Below are 24,957 nucleotides of genomic sequence, written 5' to 3' on the forward strand. Positions count from 1 at the left end.
ACAATATGTAATTGTTAATTGATGAATTATCTAAATGAGTAAATGTTGAGTTAAAGGCCACAACAATTAGGATAGTTTTTTCTTTTCATGTAGAAGCTTTTGAATAAAAGTAAATGGATGTTTTACAATATATTTTTTCAATGCAAAATATAAACCACATAAATGAATCTCAGATAAACTTCAAAGATTCAGTAAACATTTCCAAGATAAAACATTTCTAAGACAACCAGTCACGGTAACTCAGTGATGTTTTCCCTTGGTAACCGGGGAGGTCGTGAGTTCATGCATCACTCATGCTATGGCCGTATCAAACCCAAGAGTTAGATGTTAACTTAGGTTAAGTGATTACTCCTTCACCAAACTGAAACACTTGGTGTTTAGATGGGAGAATCACAGCTATTTCAGATATGACCTTAAAAATGAAGGTCCCGTGTCACGGCAGGCATTGACACGATCAAGAACGCTCACTGGTACGGCCCTGAGCACTATAAGCATACTAGGGATAAAGAACGGTCACTGGTACGGCCCTGTGGTACTTCAATTAATACAACTGGTGACATATATCAATAAGAGTAAAAAAATTCTCCACGGGACGTAAAACATACAAACAATCAAGATGAAACATTACCTAGATAAAACATTACCTAGATAAAACATTACCAAGATAAAACATTACCTAGATAAAACATTACCTAGACAAAGCATTACCTAGATAAAGCATTACCAAGGTAAAACATTACCTAGATAAAACATTACCTAGATAAAACATTACCAAGATAAAACATTACCAAGATAAAACATTACCTAGATAAAACATTACCTAGATAAAACATTACCTATTTGAAACATTACCTAGATAAAACATTACCTAGATAAAACATTACCAAGATGAAACATTACCTAGATGAAACCTAGATGAAACATTACCTAGATAAAGCATTACCTAGATAAAACATTAGTACCTAGATAAAACATTACCTAGATAAAACATTACCAAGATCAAACATTACCTAGATAAAACATTACCAAGATAAAACATTACCAAGATAAAACATTACCTAGATAAAACATCCCAGCGAGAGCCAAATCTTCTTTTCTCTGTGAAAACTGTGACGGCCAATCACTAAAAGATTCAAGGCGACTAGAAAAGTCTCGAAACTCAGGAAACTTGTACGGGGAGATGATGAATGGACACTTGGGAAAGTGTTTTTTGTGTTCTAACAGAATATCGTCATTGGGCTCCCAGTCACTGAGGTAGCCGCGACAGTACACACATCTCACGCGGTCACCTTGTCCTACACAATAAAACCCCTGTCTCACAAACTCTTCTTTACTGAGGTAGTTTTTGGTGGCTGGCCAATGATCGTAAAATGTCTGAAGACGACGCTCGGAGTCGTGTCTAAGTTTTATGAAGTCCTCCTCATTCAGCTGTGTTGTCATTATGGCAAATCTGTGAAAGATAAGATACTAAGTAAACTTTGAAATTCAATTAGAATCTGTTTCCATATATAAATCTGTGCACTTAAACCAAGACAGAACCACCCATTTAGCTACTTAAATGTGGAAATAAAGAAAATTTCCATGTTGGTCTGCACATTCATCAAAGAAATTTGGTACACCCTGTATGGTTGAATTAACCTCTATAAAGGCCCAAAGTGGCAGACAAAATATTGTATCATATCATAATTTTTTTAAAACTTGTGCAAGTATATATATCAACCAACTTACTGTATAATGTTGTGTTTCTCTCATAGACAAGACGTGCAACCTCTCACAGTGAGCAGTGAATTTTTAGGGGCCAATTTGGGGCAGAATTTAGGCCCCAGCCCAAATAAGAAATTTACCTACATTTCCCTAAATTGTAGTAGAATTTTTCCCAAGAGAAACTACGAAGCACGATATAAAAATTGGTTTGTTTATTACATGTTTTTGAAGTAAAATTGATTCCTCCGTGACTAGATAATTTATACTGGTCACTATTGTTCTAGATATTAGATAAACCGTTATTACCATTTTTATCTTGCTTTGTTACCAACAATATGGTGTTTGTAAAATTACTGGTACATAACAATGCTTCTCCAATTACTGTGTTTTCTAAAAACAAAATTCCCTATTTATCCTAAATTACGGTGAAATTCCCAACTCTGAGTGCCCCGGCCCCAGTCCCAATTTGACATTCAAAGACCCAATTTTAAGTTACTGCCCACAAATTTTACCTGTATTCTGATCAATGGTAAGCCGGTTGTCAATCAAACTCGGGTTGATTGACATCTGCAGAGACCTTGGTCTACAGCAACCTGATAACAAAATAATTCCATAATACCAGCATGGAGGAAGCCTGGGGGCAGTCTACCTGAAGTTTGATAGCACTGACATACCCACAACTGCTATTTTCTCATGATTCAAATTAAAAAAGTCCCTAATAATTAGCTTTGCAGACCAATGATATAATAAAGTAATTAGTTTTTTGATCTTCAACGCCTAATTATTCATAATTTTAATTATAAAGATTAAATATTTAATAATTTCATAATTACAAAATGATTAGTAACACCATGGAAAATTCACAAAAGTTTGAAATCACTATGTTTTTCTCACCGAACGAGAATGACCTAAAATGAGGAAAAATCATTGGTAGCGGTGATCTGAGTGTTATTTGCATTTAACGGATGAGATTGGGATCCGAACTGGGAGGTAAAAAAGGAAGAAAATCCATAGGACCTACATGTCAAGTCAAGAAAACCCAGGTTTTCTAACCCACGGATTTGATATTTTAGTTGTTTGATATATTTTGTTAACTATAGTTTCATCCTGAGTTTGAATATAATCTAAGAATTTAACACAAAACTGTAAGATTACATTCCTTAAAGGTAAACGATTGAGCTCATTGGAGTCATTGCATACACATGTACATTAAAGGATGTAAACATTGATTGACTGGAGGTAGGCCTATTTGGAATTTGCACCTTTTCATAATTTAATCTAATGGTTTGACTCTAAAATACTTACGCTTATCACAATACGATTCCAAATAAATATTTCACGGGTATGTGTTTCGCCCCATGCTAAAAATAAAATGGTATTTATCAAATTTACCGATTTACCCGATAAAAAGTCGTCAAGAACGCGTTATACCTTTCAAATCATTCGAAATATTAGTCGATTCATGGAATTCTGTCGAAATGTGATATTTTTTTTCCTGAAGATATATTGACCTCGTTAAAGACCATTTTATTTCAAATCTTGATATAAGTAACTCAAAATGAATAACTATGATAATAATGATCATATATGAGCACATAAACACTGGATTGACCGTAAACACGAATAAATATTGTACGAATTACTCAACTATTCACCCTCGGAGAGAAAAAAAACTCGCGGGAAGTTGACGGTCGACAGGTTGGTGGGAAAATGTTAGCAAATAATATGACACATGTCAGTTCCTCGCATCGAAATCCAACTTGTCCAAAGTGCAATGGGTTTTATGTTACAAAAGGTAAGAACAATGGATTGCCGTTCACGGAACACTTCAAAATGAAAATAATTTCTCCACATGACTCCATGTGCTGTACATGTATGGAATATTAGCGGAAACACTGACCCCCTCCCCCCTCTCCCAAGTGCCGAAAACACCCAATGCATTATTACCAAATCATTTAAAAAACATCTACAGGGTGTTGGATCATATTTATATACATACATTCCCAAAGTTTTGTTCGTATTGATAGAAAATTGATTGATTTATGTCCAATTTTCAGAAGCTGCAGAACTAAGCTCTCATAAAAACCTTCAATTTACGTCGCACAAAAAAATGTGCACGGTGAGGCCTAATATCGCTATGTTCTTGCATCACCGTCTCTTAAATTTTATATAAAAAAATTCTAAACATATTTTCCTTAGATCTATACTTCTAAAAAATGCCTTCAAATATTCATTAAAACCCCATACGACCAGAAAACTTGCAGCTTTTAATGATTTCATTCGTTGACGTAGCCATGTTAGGTAGCCATGCAGTCAATTCGAATCCTGGATCATTTCCATACTTGCACAATAACATCTAAATGTGAACTAATATCCCCACAAATAGTTAAATATCTTAAATAATAAACCATCCCAGTTCGATTAAAATTAATTTATTTCGATTAAGATTACTTATTCAAATAGGTAAATTTGCGGCTACACAGCTTTCATTGGTCTGGTGCGTTCCCCATCCCTGCCATGCGAGCATTAGGGACCAGACTTGGCTTCTGTAGTATTTTCAATAATCAAGAGCGCATTTTACCTTTAGATAAACTGTATTTTCTAATTTCTATTAATTATTTGTGTTTATAATAAATGAAGACCACATTCATAACTTGTCAGGATTATTATGAATAGATACCAATAGCAACTGGGTTCGAATTGACTGGCTACCTAACATGGCTACGTCAACAAACGAAATCATTTAAAGCTGTGAGATTGAGGGTCGTATAGGGCTTTAACAAATATTTGAAATTATGTTTGGACGCAAGAATAGTAGGAAAATAAGTCAGGAATTTTTTGCTCACCTTAGCCAAGTAAGCTTTTCTGGGGGACACCCTTTCCGCTTTTTCTACTTCTCTGTAGAATCATGTCTAAAATTAGTCATGGCACACTGATCACGAATTAAAAACAGTCTATATACAGCTCAAAAGGTACAGCATTTACATAGAATCTCGCACATGAAATCCTGCCACTGAGTCATCACACGGGTGTATAATAAAACACAAGGCGTGGATCCTATTGTTTGATAAATACTACAATTTTATTTATTGTTGTTTGCCAGTCACCGATTATCGAAAAGTCGTCACTGAAGATCGCACACAGCCACAATCGATTGTAACTTTTTATATCGATTGTCGCTGACTATTCTGGAAATAATTTAGTTAAAGGAACCTGTAAAAGTGTTAGTATCATCAAGGGACGTAACTCTAATTTGCGTGATTATGGCTTGGGAAGGTGATGCAGATTTGTTTCCAAATTTCCATACCCTTGGGCAACCAGGTCGAAAGTATGGACCTTTCTCGATTCAGAAAAAAAAAACAAGAATAGCCACCTAATAATCTACATTCGCAAATACAAGTAGTGCAAAATGTCATGCGAATAAAGAAAAGTCACAAAATCAATATCGCTGAATAGTCTTTCCAAGACTTTGATACGCTTAACTTTATTTGATTTAGTGAATACTAACCTCCTATTTCATATTAAAAAATATTATCCTCATGAAACTTAAGTTCCAAAGACAGCAAAAATATCAAATGTTAAATTTTTCAAAAACTGTTCAATGATGTAAAAACTGTTAATGAGAAAATGTATCTGGGGGCTAAGAAAATCAAACAAAGATTTCAGTTTGAACTTGCTGTAGTGGTGAAAAAAAAAGCAAGGAATCTTCCATACATTATCAATATAGCATGAAGGTATCTTGGAATTTCTGTCTTTTCTGTCCCGACTCTTTAGTGAGTGAGTTTTTAGTCCGGCTGGAAATATTGTTAAAAGGCCCAGGTAGCACTTGTTAATTCACTCATAGATTTAATAAAAAAGGATCAGTATTGGAATGAGTGGATAATCATTCATCCGGAGTTGACTATTGTGTATATAATTCCGTATTGTCCAATGTTCATTGACTCATTAGATTTATTAAACATAATGGTAAAGATATTTGATTTTTATCTTTTCATTAACCTAGGATATCATTTAATCAGAATTAATATTATATAGTGTGCATACACTTTATTTAATGCAACTGTAAATGGAAGATCAAACTTTCAATTATTTAATCGATTGTATGATTCCGATTCAATTTGATAATCGATTGTAGCTTAAATTTGGTTCGATTTTGCAAGACTACTACAATTGTGATTCAACAATGCTATTCAATATAAATATATAGCTAAAGTAAAAAAAACTTTTGAAGTTTTGTAATTTGTTTTGCAAGTATTTCTTGAGTGAAATTTACATGCATGCATTATAAGAAAGTGAAAGTTAAGAAAATGGGGTGAAATAAGCTCTCTCTTTCTCCCCCCCCCCCCCCCCCCCCCCCCCCCCCCCCCCCCCCCAACAATATTAGAGAATAAGAACGGGAAGAAATCTGGACATCAAGATGAGCTAATCACCCCTCATTATGGAGGGTACAATTTCTACGTGATATTTTAAGTCACCTGACTTTACTCAGGTGACCTATTGCAAATGACTTTCTAACATTGAACACTTATTTTTGTGTAAGATAAGAAAAGACACAAAAAATTCTGAAAGGATAAAAGTAATGATTTTTATGCTTACTTGTAGAACACGACCGGCAGCACAGAAATCCTCTGATACTGGATTGTGGTCACACGTTCTGTGAAGGATGTCTCGTTAAAATGACCCGAGAAACGAAGACCAGTGTAGAATGTCCAGACTGCAAGGTGAGTAGTCACAGCACTGACTACTAGACAGACAATAGTCACAACACTGTACCAGACAGACAATAGTCACAACACTGTACCAGTCAGACAATAGTCACAACACTGTACCAGACAGACCATAGTCACAACACTGTACCAGTCAGACAATAGTCACAACACTGTACCAGTCAGACAATAGTCACAACACTGTACCAGTCAGACAATAGTCACAACACTGTACCAGACAGACAATAGTCACAACACTACCAGACAGACAATAGTCACAACACTGTACCAGTCAGACAATAGTCACAACACTACCAGACAGACAATAGTCACAACACTGTACCAGTCAGACAATAGTCACTACACTGTACCAGTCAGACAATAGTCACAACACTACCAGACAGACAATAGTCACAACACTACCAGACAGACAATAGTCACAACACTGTACCAGTCAGACAATAGTCACAACACTACCAGACAGACAATAGTCACTACACTGTACCAGACAGACAATAGTCACAACACTGTACCAGTCAGATAATAGTCACTACACTGTACCAGACAGACAATAGTCACAACATTGTACCAGTCAGACAATAGTCACAACATTGTACCAGTCAGACAATAGTCACAACACTGTACCAGACAGACAATAGTCACAACACTACCAGTCAGACAATAGTCAAAAACACTACCAGACAGACAATAGTCAAAAACACTACCAGACAGACAATAGTCACAACACTGTACCAGTCACACAATAGTCACAACACTGTACCAGTCACACAATAGTCACAACACTGTACCAGTCACACAATAGTCACAACACTACCAGTCAGACAATAGTCACAACACTGTACCAGTCAGACAATAGTCACAACACTGTACCAGTCAGACAATAGTCACTACACTGTACCAGTCAGACAATAGTCACTACACTGTACCAGACAGACAATAGTCACTACACTGTACCAGTCACGCAATAGTCACTACACTGTACCAGTCACACAATAGTCACTACACTGTACCAGTCACGCAATAGTCACAACACTACCAGTCACACAATAGTCACAACACTACCAGACAGACAATAGTCACAACACTGTACCAGTCACACAATAGTCACAACACTGTACCAGTCAGATAATAGTCACAACACTGTACTAGTCAGATAATAGTCACAACACTACCAGTCAGACAATAGTCACTACACTGTACTAGTCACACAATAGTCACAACACTACCAGTCAGACAATAGTCACCACACTACCAGTCACACAATAGTCACAACACTGTACCAGTCAGATAATAGTCACAACACTGTACCAGTCACACAATAGTCACAACACTACCATTCACACAATAGTCACAACTGTACAGTCACACAATAGTCACAACACTGTACCAGTCAGACAATAGTCACTACACTGTACCAGTCAGACAATAGTCACTACACTGTACCAGTCAGACAATAGTCACTACACTGTACCAGTCACACAATAGTCACAACACTGTACCAGTCAGATAATAGTCACAACACTGAGTCATCTGTCGTGCATTAACAATCGAACAGTTTTCTTGAGTGTACATATGATACAAATGGTAATTGATTGTACATCTTAAACAGTGAATTTTTGTTTTCAGAGAGTCACCCATTTACCACAAGGAGAGGCGAGTGTGAGGAATCTCTGGCCAGATGTGTATATAACTGGATGGATTCTTTGTCAACAGAGGATGCTTCTCAATCAGTGAGAGGCTTTATTTAGTATAGAAAATACCGTATGAAAAAGGGCATTATTTAGTATAGAAAATACCATATCAAAAAGGGCATTATTTAGTATAGAAAATACCATATCAAAAAGGGCATTATTTAGTATAGAAAATACCATATGAAAAAGGGGCATTATTTAGTATAGAAAATACCATATCAAAAGGGGGCATTATTTAGTATAGAAAATACCATATCAAAAGGGGGCATTACTTAGTATAGAAAATACCATATCAAAAAGGGCATTATTTAGTGTAGAAAATACCATATCAAAAAGGGCATTATTTAGTATAGAAAATACCGTATCAAAAAGGGCATTATTTAGTGTAGAAAATACCATATCAAAAAGGGCATTATTTAGTGTAGAAAATACCATATCAAAAAGGGGCATTATTTAGTATAGAAAATACCATATCAAAAAGGGCATTATTTAGTATAGAAAATACCATATCAAAAAGGGGCATTACTTAGTATAGAAAATGCCATATCAAAAAGGGCATTATTTAGTATAGAAAATACCATATCAAAAAGGGGCATTATTTAGTATAGAAAATGCCATATCAAAACAACGATTTTTTTCCTTATATAACTGGTACCGATAAACGGCACCATTCCCAATGCCAAAAAATATTGATTTTTCCCAATTTTGAGACTTAAAATTCCCAATTTACTTGCCGAAAAATAGACCGCCGACATCGGAATTTTCTTAGTCTAAAACGCTGTACAAGTTAACTAAAATGTTCACTTCCAGTGTTAATCGAAAGTACAGATCATGGCAGTGCGCGTGTTTTGTAGAGCTACGACGATTCTAAAATGAAGCTGCGACGATTCCTTATGTATCACAATAGCAAATATTACCGTAAAAAGGTTTACAAAGGGATGACTACTTCTTGTTTTGTTCTCTTTTTTCTTTTCTTTTAGTTGAAATTATTTGCCGATACATTGGTAGAAAATTCCCAATTTGTTTGATTTTGATGCTATTTTTCCCAATTGAATGGGTACCGGTACCAGTGGGTAGAAAAAAATCGCTGCAAAAAGGGGCATTATTTAGTATAAAAAATACCATATCAAAAAGGGGCATTATTTAGTATAGAAAATACCATATCAAAAAGGGGCATTATTTAGTATAGAAAATACCATATCAAAAAGGGCATTATTTAGTATAGAAAATACCGTATCAAAAAGGGGCATTATTTGGTGTAGAAAATACCGTATCAAAAAGGGGCATTATTTAGTATAGAAAATACCGTATCAAAAAGGGGCATTATTTAGTATAGAAAAATATCGGGGCATTATTTAGTTTAGAAAATACAGTATTAAAAAGGGGCAATATTTAGTATAGAAAATACTGTATCAAAAGGGGGCATTATTTAATATAGAAAATTACCGGGGCATTGTTTTGTTTAGAAAATACAGTATTAAAAAGGGGCATTATTATACCCCCCGCAACAAGTTGGGGGGGGGGGTATACTGGAATTGGGTTGTCCGTCTGTCTGTCCGTCCGTCTGTAGACACAATGGTTTCCGGGCTCTAAAGCATTATCCTTTCCACCTATAGTCACCATATCATACATATGGACTACCCATGGGATGAAGATGTTCCCTATCGATTTTGGGGTCAAAAAGTCAAAGGTCACGCACACTGGACATCGAAGTAGCTCCCCCTTCAAAGCAAAGATCATAATAAAATGCACATTTAATTTCATCTCCTATCCATTTCTCCCTACAAATGAGAATACCCAAGGTTTGTCATGCCATTTGTTTTTTACACTCGGAAAAGAGGTAGTTTATACCTATTACCAACACCCTTTGGGAGATTGGGGTAAGCGGGGGGTATTCTTAGTGAGCATTGCTCACAGTACCTCTTGTTTGGTATCGAAAATACTGTATCAAAAGAGGGCATTATTTAGTATAGAAAAATACGTGGGCATTATTTTAGAAAATACCGTATCAAAAAGGGTCATTATTTAGCATAGAAAAATACCAGGGCATTATTTAGTTTAGAAAATTACCGGGGCATTATAATACTGTATCACGAGGGGGCATTATTTAATATAGAAAATTACGGGGGCATTATTTAGTTTAGAAAATACAGTATTAAAAAGGGGCATTATTTGGTATCGAAAATACCGTATCAAAAGGACCGGGGCATTATTTAGTATAGAAAAATATGGGGGCATTATTTAGTTTAGAAAATACTTTATCAAAAAGGGTAATTATTTAGTATAGAAAAATACCGGGGCATTATTTAGTTTAGAAAATACAGCAGTCTTCACGAAAACATTTAAAACTTGCTGGCCAGTCGGACCAGTGAACTGTCTGAATTTACTGGCCCACAGTGAAATTTACTGGCCCCCTAAATTTTCATATGTTTATAACATACATTATGGAATGCATTGTAAAATTGTACAATTAATTTACTGAAACTGTGGTTATTACTCGTAGTCATATCCACCCAAAGACATCCTTTCTGTCGATTCCAGAAAAACAACACCGTACACGGTATTTTTTCTTTCTTCACCTGCAAACAACAAGACTACAACTTCACGTATTTTTTCACAAACATGAAAACAGCCTGAGTGCACCTTAGGAAGTAGCCTTCTCTACCAACATCAAAGTAGCTTTCTCTACGAACATCAAATGTAAACGATTGATTAATACTATAAACTATAGAAATTGCATAAAATCAGAGATAACTGCACTTGACGAAGTTCATTTTAATTGGACAATGCAATAAAGCAGCAATTACCGGTGTGCTGTGCGATACAGAACGTGGCCATTTTTGTTGTTTCAACAAGTTGTTCGTTTAATATTCACGTGATCAACATACAAGTTATCTTGACAATGACAAGTATAGTTATCGTTCTATACGAAATAAACAACTCACGATGTCCAAACACTTACTTTTTGTGCTATTTTTTTTATTGATTTTTATTTTGATAGTAAATTTAAGCAAATAAGACGTTTAGAATATCTAAATCCAACATTATATTTAATGTGACTTACAAAAAGTCTACAAGCCCATCGGACTTCCTGATTTTTAATTTTCACTGACCCGACCGTAAAATTCACTGACCTCGGTCTTCGGGCCACTGAGTTTTCGTGAAGACTGATACAGTATTAAAAGGGGGCATTATTTAGTATAGAAAATTCCGTATCGAAAGGGGGCATTATTTAGTATAGAAAATTACCGGGGCATTATTTAGTTTAGAAAATACAGTATTAAAAAGTGGCATTATTATACCCCCCGAACGAAGTTCTGGGGGATATATAGGAATCACTGTCTGTCCGTCCGTCTGTCTGTCTATGCAGATTCGTGTCCGGGCCATAACTTCTTTGTTCTTTGACTTGGGCATACCATATTTGGCACACAGGTAGATCACTATGAGACGATGTGTCGAGTACCTTCATGACCTCTATATGACCTTGACCTCAAGGTCAAAATTAAAGGTTTTTTACAATGGATTCGTGTCCGGGCCATAACTTCTTTGTTCTTTGACATAGGCATACCATATTTGACACATGAGTGTATCACCATGAGACGATGTGTCATGTACCTTCATGACCTCCATATGACCTTGACCTCAAGGTCAAAATAAAGGTTTTTACAATGGATTCATGTCAGGGCCGGGCCATGACTTCTTTGTTCTTTAACATAGGCATATCATATTTGACACATGAGTGTATCACCATGAGACGATGTGTCGAGTACCTTCATGACCTCTATATGACCTTGAACTTTGACCTCAAGGTCAAAATTAATTATAGGGTTTTGACATAGTCATACCATAAGACATGGGTGTATCACCATCAGACTACGTGTCATGTACATTCATGACCTCTTTATGACCTTTGATCTCAAGGTCAAAATGATAGGTTTATGCCATGGATTTGTGTTCGGACTATATCTTCCATTTTCTTCTACAAAGGCATACCATATTTTTACACTCAGGAAAGAGGTAATTTATACCTATTAACAACACCCTTTGGGAGATTGGGGTAAACGGGGGGTATTCTTAGTGGGCATTGCTCACAGTACATCTTGTTTAGTATAGAAAATACCGTATCAAAAGGGGGCATTATTTAGTATGGAAAATACCGTATCAAAAGGGGGCATTATTTAGTATAGAAAATTCCGTATCAAATGGGGGCATTATTTAATATAGAAAATTACCGGGGATTTAGTTTAGAAAATACAGTATTAAATAGGGGCATTATTTCGTATAGAAAATACCGTATCAAAAAGGGTGATTATTTAGTATAGAAAAATACTGGGGCATTATTTAGTATAGAAAATTCCGTATCAAAAGGGGGCATTATTTAGTATAGAAAATTACCGGGGCATTATTTAGTGTAGAAAATACAGTATTAAAAAGTGGCATTATTTAGTATAGAAAATACCGTATCAAAAGGGGGGCATTATTTAGTATAGAAAATTCCGTATCAAAAGGGGATATTATTTACAGTAGTATCAAAAGCAGTTTCACAAAGTAGTATGTGTACAATCCCCTCTTATTTTATCGATTTCTTCCAGAGAGTTGGAGAAGCTTACCCCGGCGGGAATGGTTCAGAGTACGGGCATCAGAAACCCTTCTGAAGGAGGTATGAAATTGGGAATTCTTTCTAAGTCATTGCTCAAAGAATATTCACCATCAATTATGACCACTATCTCACAAAAACTTCTTTGTAAGGGCCATCACAGTAGTTTTAGAGGTTAATATGAACTAGTCACCCCACCCCCCTCCCACACACACACAGACACACACATCTATGTACACACCACACACTCATCAATAGAATCAATAATGAGATAGAAGGCAGCATCATTTAATTTCTATCTGCTTTGCATTGATTATGTTTGATTAATTGTGATAAGTGAATTTCCAAGAACACTGCTGTAGATAAGGCAGTGACTCGGTAGTAGAGAAGACATTGTGGTAGAGAGCTTTAACTTGAACGTGGGTTTTTTTTATTTGTAGAAAAAATGTGCAGAGAGTGTTTCCGCAGACTAGCAGTATGCAAGTGTGACAAATGTGATGTCATCATGTGTCATGGGTGTTTCGTGAAGGTATGGGAGATGAAATCTGATAAGGAATGAAGATATGCACTGAACAATAGCATGCCCCTCTTTTTTCAGTTATAAATATAAACAGTTTTTGTTTTTTGGAATTGGGCTCATGAAGTCAGTTAAACAGGTCAATCAATCTATTGTTGTTAGCAACAGTCAGACTCTGTATTTTTCGTTTATTTTTAAGTGTTCACAAAATTCAGTAGACAGCACCATCCTGTTTATCGTGCTTCATGTCAGATCACAATCAATAAAACGTCTTAAAATTTACATGCGAGAAATCAATGCAAGGTTAATCAAGATGAAGAAAAACTAAAAAGTAGTTTAGAGTTGGTCAACTCGAAGAAGTCTGGATAAATGTGTTAATTAAGGTCGGGAAATTGAAACCCAACAATTTTTGTAATAATCATCCATACAAAATCAATGGCGATGAGAGTGAATAGCGTATTCTATGGAAAAGGGACACAACCTATCAGTTGTCAATTTTCAATCGTCCCTCTCACAGCTGGGCTGGCATGAAGGAGTTTCATTGTATGAGCATTATTCTCTTTAGTATTTCTCGATAAATCTCTCTCTGCAAAAAGAAGCTAGCTAATGTTTGTGTGATTGAGAATGGAAAGTAAGGATAAAAATGATTTCCATTTTCTTTCAGGTCCATTCGAAGTCCAATACTTTAAAACAGCACCAAGCACTCCCCATGACGATGGATGAGAGGTATAGTGTAGATAACTCTGGGGGACCAGGAAGTGAGAAATACTGATGTAAATAATTCCTGTTGTGTGCCTTTCACACTTGAGGAATCCCATCAGCGCTTAAAGCCTTCTTTAGAGTGAGTTTGATACAGCGGTTTGTTTTTCAGTCTTCAGTTGACCCAGGACTGCGCGTTACACGAAGGTCGAGAGTTGGAGTATTACTGTGAAGATGACAGGACCCCTATCTGTTCAAAGTGTGTAATTGTTGGAGACCACAAAGGCCATGTGATCACTTCAATGGAAGAAAAGGTACATTTCCGTATTACGTATATTGGATCATGTGTTTGTGGGACGTCCTCCATGTTAGCCTGCATTGTACAGTAAAACATGATTATCATGAACACATAACGAAAGAATTCATGCTTTTGTGAAGTGATATTTATTTCCTTATGAAAGGAAATTGACTAATATTTCATTAGATATAATGAAGTTTGCTAATAATGACCTGTTTTTCGCAGGCCTGGAAGTTCGCTTGAACTGTGTTTTAATGTAGATTCAATTATTAAGTGTACACCCGTGGTGTTGCAAAATCTTTTTTTTTAGATCACTCTAAAATGTGATATTTGTATTATACTTCCAGAACAAAACTGTTTTCACAGAAATGGAGCCAGCCTTGCATCTTGCGAACAAAGTTGTGCGCAAATTGATCAAAGTAGACAAGGTACGTTCTAGACACTCCATAGGAGCTCACAAAACTCTTCTTATGTTGTGGTTGTCACCTGAAAGTGACATGATGCCATTGCTTCACATTAGGTTTGATGAGAGAGGGGGGAGGGGTGTGTATATTTCACTGAGTTATATCTTTTGTATTGTCCCAGAGTTTGACAGACTTCTTCCCGGATTCTAAAACGGAAACAGCAACTGTGATAACCGAGATCAGGGAACACTTCCAAGGACTGCACGGACTTTTACAAGCCAGGTATCCACTACATTATTATTGATCACACAGTACACACAAAATATCCTTTTAATTTTGTAAAACATTGTAATTTGATAAACTGTAAAATAAGATAATCTGGTAATGCTACAGGGTTGTTAGTCTGGCTAATTAAAGTATATGAGATTTTCCATCGTCTCCAATAATACATCAAAATAAGATCATCTACCTCAGATTGATAGCTGGTATAGCTCTACAGGTTACTATGGCAATAAAAAAATGCACAAGATGCCAAATATATGCATAAGATTTAGCGTTCAAGAAGCAATAATTATGGGGGTTGCCTTGTGATTTAAAGGATGGTAAACATTGTAGGGAGAAGCAGCTGATAGAAGAAGTTCATGCTGCTTACAAAGAAGGCATAGAACCACTGGAAAGTCTGGTAAAAGAATGTGGAACATTAACTTACAGATATACCCTAAGACTTTAGAAACACCTATTTGCATGAAAATCTGTACCCTCTAAAAGAAAGGTGTGTGATTTTTCAATGTGAAGCATCCTCCACTATTTTGAAGTTGCTTATGGTGAACTGCCTGTTATATTGAAGTAAAACTATATTCCCAGTATGTTAACCTTATTTACATGTAATGTATATAATACATGTAGCTTAAAATTGGCTATTTTGAACTATGGATGTAAAGAACCTTTCAGGTTGGTCCCCGGAATTTCAATATATCCGGAGTATACTGTATTGACAATGAAGCAATATTTAATGATGTTGACTGAAGTACAATGTATCCGGAGTAGATTGTATTGACAATGAAGCAATATTTAATGATGTTGACTGGAGTACAATGTATCCGGAGTAGATTGTATTGACAATGAAGCAATATTTAATGATGTTGACTGGAGTACAATGTATCCGGAGTATACTGTATTGACAATGAAGCAATATTTAATGATGTTGACTGGAGTACAATGTATCCGGAGTAGATTGTATTGACAATGAAGCAATATTTAATGATGTTGACTGGAGTACAATGTATCCGGAGTAGATTGTATTGACAATGAAGCAATATTTAATGATGTTGACTGAAGTACAATGTATCCGGAGTAGATTGTATTGACAATGAAGCAATATTTAATGATGTTGACTGAAGTACAATGTATCCGGAGTAGATTGTATTGACAATGAAGCAATATTTAATGATGTTGTCTGGAGTACAATATATCCGGAGTATACTGTATTGACAATGAAGCAATATTTAATGATGTTGACTGGAGTACAATGTATCCGGAGTAGATTGTATTGACAATGAAGCAATATTTAATGATGTTGACTGGAGTACAATGTATCCGGAGTATAATGTATTGACAATGAAGCAATATTTAATGATGTTGACTGGAGTACAATGTATCCGGAGTAGATTGTATTGACAATGAAGCAATATTTAAATTAAATGATGATGACTGGAGTACAATCTTTTATTCAGCTTACAGCAGTGACTGTAATACATATAGAGGAGAAATACAATGCACTGAGAAATCCTATGTTTCATTCCAACTTGTATTTTATGCCCACATAATCAGATTCAGGGGCACATAGGTTTTGTCTGTCTGTGTGTCTGTCCACAAAAAACTTTTGTACGGATAGTGCTAGGGTTTTCATATTTCATAATATGTGTATTACTTGTGACATGACTTTTCTTTTGGTACCAGAAATTACTTTGCTGCAGGAGCACAAGTGTTTTGCTACACACGTCTTGTGAGACAGGTGTTCTCTAAAGTCCTAGAGTAGATATTCTCTACAGGTGTTCTCTAAAGTCCTAGAGTAGATTTTCTGTACAGGTGTTCTCTAAAGTCCTAGAGTAGATTTTCTCTAAAGTCCTAGAGTAGATTTTCTCTAAAGAACATGTACAGGAAACGTAGAAAAAAAGACTTTATCGATTCATTTCAAGTATGTGTGTACTGTTGACTCTTAATTTGAAAAGATACACGTGTTCAGAAAGATATAAAATTATTCATGTAAAAGAGCCTTCACAGGTGACTTGGTACACCATTCAGGGTGTGAATTGTGGATGTACTTGAGAGTAGTTTGTCAATTTTGTGTACATGTATGTGACACCACTGTTTTATGGATAAATTTTACAGAAACAGCAAATGCAAGGAGAGAGGATGAAGCTGGAGATAGCAATTCGAGGTTTGAAGTTCTGAATGTGATGCATTTAAATTTAATAGAAATCTGATTGATTAAACAACAAGTTCAGCTGTTTATGCATACAAAATTAATAAAAAGGGAAAATTCAAATTTTGGATTTCTGGAATGCTCTAGTATTAATGTAAGAATGAAATTTCTACATCAGCTGCCCAGCGAGTTTTGAACAATAATAATGAAGTCACGCTAAATGCCAGGCAAATTCTGGACCGCCTGAATCAAGCGAAGGAGATACCATGCATAGTGTTACCGAGGGACACAGAGACCACCAACAAAATCAGGTTTACTTTTATATTATTTGTCCTAGTTATTCTCCCAAAATAGCAATTTTTCAACATAAAATTCTCAATTGAACTGGTACCGGACCCTGCATGTACCAGAAAGGGTCAGTTAAGCCCTGTAGTATAGTCACAGTAATTCTGTTCTGGTTTTAGGGAGTATTTCTATGTTGATGAATACACGGTTAATACTTTAGTATGGCTGACTATGGTGGCTCAGCGGTTAGACTTTATGACTTGGTCCTGGGTTCAAGTCCCTCTCGTACCTTTGTCACATCAAATCTAAGATGTTAGAATAGGTAGTGGCTGGTTCTTTGTGAAGGCATAAAGAACCCTCACTGCTATGTCCCTGAGCACGAATTGTAGGTCTAAATTTGTGGCACTTCACCCGTAGCTGGCTGGTGATGTCTCTATATGAGTTGAAAATTCTCTAAATGATGTAATACAAAGAAATTACATATGATCAAATTCTTGAATTTTATTTGTTACAGGAAATTTGATTAGCTGAGCAACACACTTTCTTTTTTCAATAATTGATATTTGATGAATAAAACTTTATATTTACATTCAATATATGTTTTCCTTATAAACTATATTAGAGAGTTTCGAGTATCAATGATGTATAAACTGGTTTCCTGTAATGGACACTATGTCAATCCATGGTCTGGTTGGGTCAAGTGTCCATTGTTGAAATTTTGAAAATGGCAGGTGTCGGTTTCTTTGATCTAAGACTATTTGCCGTTTTAGTGTGTAATTCATATTATAGAACGAAATTGAATTAAACAATCAATTTAGTGTGTGTTGATGTAGCTCTGGAAATAGTTGGGAGGAGATAACAGTTGCCTGCCCTGTAGGAAAACTTGCATGACGCGGTTACACGTCGTGTAATTTTCGTACCTTGCAGGCATTCTTTATACTGTAATACTGACAACTACACGTCATTGTTCAAGTGATATATTTGTTTAAAAATCATCTTATATTAGATTCAGTCCTTGATAAAGTTTATTCAGAATTGAATCAGAAAGTATTAGAAAATATGTTATTTTGAAGCTGCATATTTTATCATTTCAGCTTTATTCGAGACGGTTCATTTCCAACTTCCATTCTCAGTCATGGAGAAGTGCAGGGGAAAAGCCAAGTCAGGTATAGTAACTATGAATAGATAGAAATGTCTTAAAACTAAAAGCCTAGTCAGGTGTAATAACTATAAATAGATTGAAATATTCTGAAACTTTTGAAGAAAAGTTTGATGTCAAAAGTGGAAAATATCTGCATAACACTAAAATTTCTGGATTTCTGTGTTTTTCATGAGAATGAGTTTTGACAGGTACATCTAAAGCATTTGTAACTTCTAAATCCTTTTATTCCACTGTTAGTTATGGTGGATTTGATCAAATGAGTATGTGTATGTGGTATACATGCCCAAGTGATAAGTGAACTGACATTTCAAAGAGAACTTGAAACAAGTGCAGTACAGGTTTTATCAAATGCTATGACAAAACAAGCCTTGAATGATATACTTACATTTTGTATCGTGAGATGAAAGAGAGAGGATGTTTTGTGGACTATCTGCCCACAATTTAACCTTGCAACTGGCTGGTCAAGGTCAAAGCTGTATGTCTATTATAAGTCAAGGTCATGTATTAAAATTAAATTTGCCAGTTTTGAACTTGACCCGTGGTTGCATAATGTTTAACAAACACATCTTGATTGACAAAATGAGTGTTGTGACTGCTCTGCTGTTGTAGAGCTACTTGGCACACCCTGTCAGAGATGCCAGCCGAGATCATGAATGATGATGATGATGGTTTAGAAGGACAAACTCCAACAGACACTATCAGTATAGTATCTACGCCGTACTCTCAGGAATCCGAAGATGTTGTCATAGAAGGTAGGCAAGCTAATGAGGAATGTGTAAGGCAGGGTAATGAAGAATGTGTAAGGTAGGCTCAATGATTTTTTGGGGGGCCAAAATGCCACTAATATTCAGCTGTTTCCCCTCACAAAAATTATCTATTTTTCCAATTATATATTTATATGTTTTTCCCAATTTCAAGTCTAGGGAAATTAAGCCATTTTAAACAAAAAGTTACCGTATTTTGCTGACAAAGAGTAAATAACGTTTTTTTCTTTAGTTTTACTCTCCAAACCCCTACACATGCAAAAGGTTTTGTAAAGAATATGTAAAACAATGGAGGCATACATTTAAGCAGATACACAGCATAGTATATAGTTTCCAGACACACATTAAGCCATATTGTTGACACTTTCAGTTTGACCGCCATTATATGTAGGGATCAGGCTAATAACACGAAGTGGCCAACTATATAGAGTTTTACTAAAATCCGAAAAATACAAACAGGAGAGACATTATGGAAACTTGATTATTAGTATATTTACAAGATTATGGGTACAAATGCGGGTAAATTATTTTTTTTTAATGAAATTAAACAATAAGTAATTCTTAGAAAAAGTAAATAATATTTATACAAGGTGTGACTTCTCATATATATTTAATGTTAAATAATGATTTTAAATCAGATCTGAAATAAACCTCAAACAAAAACATTTGTTGTTATTTTATTATTTTATGCATTTTTACCATTTTAATTTACTATAAATGATTTTCCTAATTCGAGGAAAATGTCACTAATTTTCCCTAATTCAAAAGGAGGGATGGTAGTTTGAAAAAAGAAAAAAAATCACTGAGGCTAATGAGAAATGTTTTATATAGACTAATGAGAAATGTTTTATATAGACTAATGAGAAATGTTTTATATTGGCTAATGAGAAATGTTTTATATAGACTAATGTAAAATGTTTTATATAGACTAATGAGAAATGTTTTAGATTGGCTAATCATAATGGGGAATGTTTAAGATAGGATAATAAGAATCTGTCCAGGCCTTTTCTGTCTAGGCATTTGGCGAATGAGAAATGTTTTATATAAGCTAATGAGAAATGTTTTATATAGGCTAATGAGAAATGTTATATATAGGCTAGTGCGGAATGATGTGAAATTTTTAGATAGACCAATGAGGAATGGTTTAGGTGGGCTGTGTAATATGTTTTAGATGGGCTATGGAATATATTTTAGATGGGCTATGGAATATGGGTTAGGTGGGCAATGGAATGTGTTTTATATGGGCTATGGAATATGTTTTAGGTAGGCTATGTAATATGTTTTAGATGGGCTATGGAATATATTTTAGATGGGCTATGGAATATGGGTTAGGTGGGCAATGGAATATGTTTTAGATGGGCTATGGAATATGTTTTAGGTGGGCTATGTAATATGTTTTAGATGGGCTATGGAATATGTTTTAGGTGGGCTATGGAATATGTTTTAGATGGGCTATGGAATATGGTTTAGGTGGGCAATGGAATATGTTTTAGATGGGTTATGGAATATGTTTTAGATGGGCTATGAAATATGTTTTAGATGGGCTATGGAATATGGTTTAGGTGGGCAATGGAATATGTTTTAGATGGGCTATGGAATATGTTTTAGGTGGGCTATGGAATATGTTTTAGATGGGCTATGGAATATGTTTTAGATGGAATATGGTTTAAATGGGCTATGGAATATGGTTTAGGTGGGCAATGGAATATGTTTTAGGTGGGCTATGGAATATGTTTTAGATGGGCTATGGAATATGTTTTAGATGGAATATGGTTTAAATGGGCTATGGAATATGGTTTAGGTGGGCAATGGAATATGTTTTAGGTGGAATATGGGTTAGGTGGGCAATGGAATATGGTTTAGGTGGGCAATGGAATATGTTTTAGGTGGGCTATGGAATATGTTTTAGATGGGCTATGGAATATGGTTTAGGTGGGCTATGGAGAATAGCTACTCTCCCGAGTGAAGGCATTTTCACGGTATTTTATAGGGGAGTTGTACTTTGCAGATGAGGAGGAATGCTCCGTTGCTGGAGGGGTTGAGTTTGTGCAGAAGTCATCAGATCTCGCGGGCTCTTATCAACACACTGGACAACAGCCATCAGTGCCCAGATGTAGGATTAGAGGTAAATTAGGTGGGGGGGGGGGGGGGGGGGGTGGTGCAAGATTCAAATGTAGAACTAGAGAGGAGGGAGCAAAATGAAAGAGGCGTTAATCATACACTGCATGTAGAACTAAAGGCAAAGGGGCATAATTCAAATGTCAGACTAGAACTGAGGGGCATATATGTAATTCAGAAATAGAACTAGAGATGAAAGGAAGGCATGGTTCAGAATATTTCTGAAGACAAACTTTCTGTGAAGACGTTGGTTTAAGCTCACACAAACGATGCACATTGGCCTAAGTGAGCTTTTCTGATTTGACTATACACAAGTAAGGGCTATTCCAGAAATAAATACATGGGGGGGTCGGGAGGCACCTTTTGTATATACCAAGCACCCATAAAAAAAAATAAAATATTACCCCATGACCCATCAAATTAATAAACTCATTTTACATTCTAATAAAAAAAAAACAACTAACCAGACCCACCACAAAAATATTTTTAAAAATGAAAACGGTACAAATCTCGCGAGGTTTTCGGGACAAACATTCTAGTCAATGACGCGGTAATGCCTGTGCGACATTGTATCACAGTAGTTCTGAAGAAACGATGTCACATCAACAATCAAAGGCATCTATGGCGGGAATGTTGGAAAGATTGGGAGTCCAAACGATGCTATTATCATGAAATGGGTATGGATATGTTTTTCCACGAATCGTTCGTCTTCTAATGGAGCCCGCGCCCTGAGGCCTCTATATCACCATCACACCGACTGATAAATATAACGCATCGGTACCCTCGTATAAATCAACTAAGGTTTGCCTATTTTTATTAGAAAACGGAATACCTATTGGTTTCAAAATATTCCCAAAATCGATGCACTGTAAACTGTAATAATCTACAGAACAGAGTTCGCCGCCATCACGTCCAAAGGGACCCTATTAAACGCGCCTCTAATTTGAAGAGTGCCGTAATGGAAAGTTATGCGCTGCAAAGAGCGACAACTCGAATAGTTCTATGTTACTTTCGATTTCGAAAGCACGTTTTCAATTTTCCCTCAGACGTTTTGTAACCAACACGACAAGAGCGACAATAAAAATATTCTGAAAACTCAACACCCACGTAGCACAAAATAAAACAATAGAAACTACCCACTACCCATAATAAATATTTTATTAACAATCCCACCACGGACCAATTAAAATATGAAAAAATTCGACCACCCACACAAAAAAATATCATTTGCCACCCGACACCCCCCCCCCCCCCCCCCCCCCCCCCCATTTGATCATTTCTGGAACAGCCCTAACTGAAAAGATTAGTCTTTATATAGTTTAAAGTGTTAAATTTCTAAAAAAAAATTGAGAGAAATTGTTTCTGAGTAATTTTAAAACTTCCTCAGCATCTTCATGTATCACTTATGTTATAAAAGCAGAAAAAGTTGTATTGCTAACCTCCACATTTCAATTTTCAGGAAAAAATGAATTTGTTACGGTGACTCACATTGTCAATCCATGTAAATTCATGGTTCAGCTCAAGGAAGATCAGGCAACCCTAAGAAAACTGTCCAGACAGATAAACTCGTGGGCTAATACAAGCCGAGCAAAGGAGATCCCCACAGAGGTTAAACCGGGTATGTACAACTTAATACAAGCCGAGCGGAGGAGATCCCCACAGAGTCCAAACTGTCAAAACCCATTTGATTTTTAATGTTGATATAAAGTTAGACAGTGTCCGACTTTGTATCAAAGTTTGATCGATCAAAATATTGCATGACGGATTTTGGAATTTCCCAATGTTCAGTTGATAGTCGAATGTAAACAACTGTGGCTGAAGATAGGAAGACAACTCTTTAAAGTTTAAGCATTGCTTTATTAAGTCAGTCACAGAGGAAGATGAATATATTGCATGTATTTTGTTAAAAATCAACATGAAAGTTATCCGACTACAGATCATGTCCAACTCATGATCACTTTTTTGTGGCACAAAGTAATGTGAGAAGATTTTCATGGAATTTAAAGGTAATGCCTGGACTAAAAAGAGGATCTGGATGACCCCATTTGCTTTTTAGACTCGCTGGTTTTATCATTATAGAGTTATGGAACCTCGAATATTTTATGTTATTATACCCCCCGCAACAAGTTGTGGGGGGGTATACTGGAATCGGGTTGTCCGTCTGTCTGTCCGTCCGTCTGTAGACGCAATGGTTTCCAGGCTCTAAAGCATTATCCTTTCCACCTACCGTCACCATATCATATATATATGGACTACCCATGGGATGAAGATGTTCCCTATCGATTTTGGGGTCAAAGGTCAAGCGCACTGGACATCGAAGTAGCAATATGGTTTCCGGGCTCGAAAGCATTATCCTTTCCACCTACAGTCACCATATCATACATATGGACTACCCATGGGATGAAGATGTTCCCTATCTATTTTGGGGTCTAAAGGTCAAAGGTCAAGCGCACTGGACATCGAAGTAGCAATATGGTTCGGTTTGTCATGCCATTTGTTTTTTACACTCAGAAAAGAGGTAGTTTATACCTATTACCAACACCCTTTGGGAGATTGGGGTAAGCGGGGGGTATTCTTAGTGAGCATTGCTCACAGTACCTCATGTTTAAACAAGATCTGACACTTTAGATTACATCAGAAGATATTTCTATGTATCACCCCTTTCAGTTTTCTAGTAATACTTGTATGTTTCACAAACAACTTGTTTTCTGCAGGTGACTTAGTGATAGTGAAGTACACTCGCGATGAAGACTGGTACCGCGGCCGTGTAAAGCAAGTCCTCGGAAAGGGCAACGTAAACAAAATGGAGCTAGAAGTGCTGTACATTGACTACGGAAACTCAGAAGTTGTTGGACTGGAGAGGTAAAATATGTGAAGTTGTTGGACTGGAGAGATAAAATATGTGAAATTGTTGGACTGGACAGGTAAAATATGTGAAGTTGTTGAACTGGACAGGTGAAATATGTGAAGTTGTTGAACTGGACAGGTGAACTATGTGTAGATCAAATGAGATGAATTGTAGAGTTACTGAAGATAAACTGTCTCCACCTAGCGTGGGAATCACTTCTTTGTTTTGTTTTTTTAGGGTGAGAAATATGCAGACCCGATTCCAGAACCATCCAGAGTTTATGGTTGAGTGCAGCTTGTTTGATATCATTCCACCAGATACTGTGAGTACTGAATGTTGAGAGTTTAAACGTTTTGTAGGGAGGCTGGTGATAGGCGTGTTCACGGTTCATTGATTAGATGTAGGTTTTGTAGGGAGGCTGGTGATAGGCGTGTTCACGGTTCATTGATTAGATGTAGGTTTTGTAGGGAGGCTGGTGATAGTCGTGTTCACGGTTCATTTATTAGATGTAGGTTTTGTAGGGAGGCTGGTGATAGTCGTGTTCACGGTTCATTGATTAGATGTAGGTTTTGTAGGGAGGCTGGTGATAGGCGTGTTCACGGTTCATTGATTAGATGTAGGTTTTGTAGGGAGGCTGGTGATAGGCGTGTTCACGGTTCATTGATTAGATGTGTGTTTTGTAGGGAGGCTGGTGATAGGCGTGTTCACGGTTCATTGA

At 36.2% G+C, this 24,957-nt stretch overlaps 2 protein-coding genes across 5 annotated transcripts in view; one reads left to right on the top strand and one right to left on the bottom strand.

The window, feature by feature from the left end:
* LOC125675217 (baculoviral IAP repeat-containing protein 7-A-like) overlaps positions 1–3,157 on the bottom strand; it is a 16,115-nt gene extending 12,958 nt beyond the window's left edge. The window contains exons 1-2 of the mRNA XM_056160233.1: positions 3,010–3,157; positions 1,059–1,450 (exon numbers count right to left, since the gene is read on the bottom strand). Of these exons, the coding sequence (XP_056016208.1) occupies positions 1,059–1,440 (382 nt within the window). The 5' untranslated portion in view covers positions 1,441–1,450; positions 3,010–3,157. The remainder of the gene's footprint in view (positions 1–1,058; positions 1,451–3,009) is intronic.
* A 200-nt stretch (positions 3,158–3,357) lies between these two features.
* The window catches only part of LOC125673551 (RING finger protein 17-like), a 93,846-nt gene continuing 72,246 nt past the window's right edge, over positions 3,358–24,957 (top strand). For 2 of the 4 annotated variants that reach the window (XM_056160235.1, XM_056160237.1), the window contains exons 1-18: positions 3,364–3,499; positions 6,307–6,425; positions 8,058–8,161; positions 12,715–12,782; positions 13,160–13,248; positions 13,901–13,962; positions 14,108–14,249; positions 14,581–14,661; positions 14,819–14,919; positions 15,253–15,319; positions 17,029–17,077; positions 17,241–17,373; positions 18,442–18,513; positions 19,119–19,261; positions 21,264–21,398; positions 22,851–23,009; positions 24,106–24,253; positions 24,477–24,561. In XM_056160235.1, coding sequence (XP_056016210.1) covers positions 3,415–3,499; positions 6,307–6,425; positions 8,058–8,161; positions 12,715–12,782; positions 13,160–13,248; positions 13,901–13,962; positions 14,108–14,249; positions 14,581–14,661; positions 14,819–14,919; positions 15,253–15,319; positions 17,029–17,077; positions 17,241–17,373; positions 18,442–18,513; positions 19,119–19,261; positions 21,264–21,398; positions 22,851–23,009; positions 24,106–24,253; positions 24,477–24,561 — 1,842 coding nt within the window. In that variant the 5' untranslated portion in view covers positions 3,364–3,414. Of the gene's footprint in view, positions 3,500–6,306; positions 6,426–8,057; positions 8,162–12,714; positions 12,783–13,159; positions 13,249–13,900; positions 13,963–14,107; positions 14,250–14,580; positions 14,662–14,818; positions 14,920–15,252; positions 15,320–17,028; positions 17,078–17,240; positions 17,374–18,441; positions 18,514–19,118; positions 19,262–21,263; positions 21,399–22,850; positions 23,010–24,105; positions 24,254–24,476; positions 24,562–24,957 lie in introns of all 4 variants that reach the window. The other 2 variants (XM_056160234.1, XM_056160236.1) reach the window with 2 other exon arrangements.

The sequence above is a fragment of the Ostrea edulis genome, chromosome 3, assembly GCF_947568905.1.
Source record: "Ostrea edulis chromosome 3, xbOstEdul1.1, whole genome shotgun sequence".
NCBI classification, from domain to species: Eukaryota; Metazoa; Mollusca; class Bivalvia; order Ostreida; family Ostreidae; genus Ostrea; species Ostrea edulis.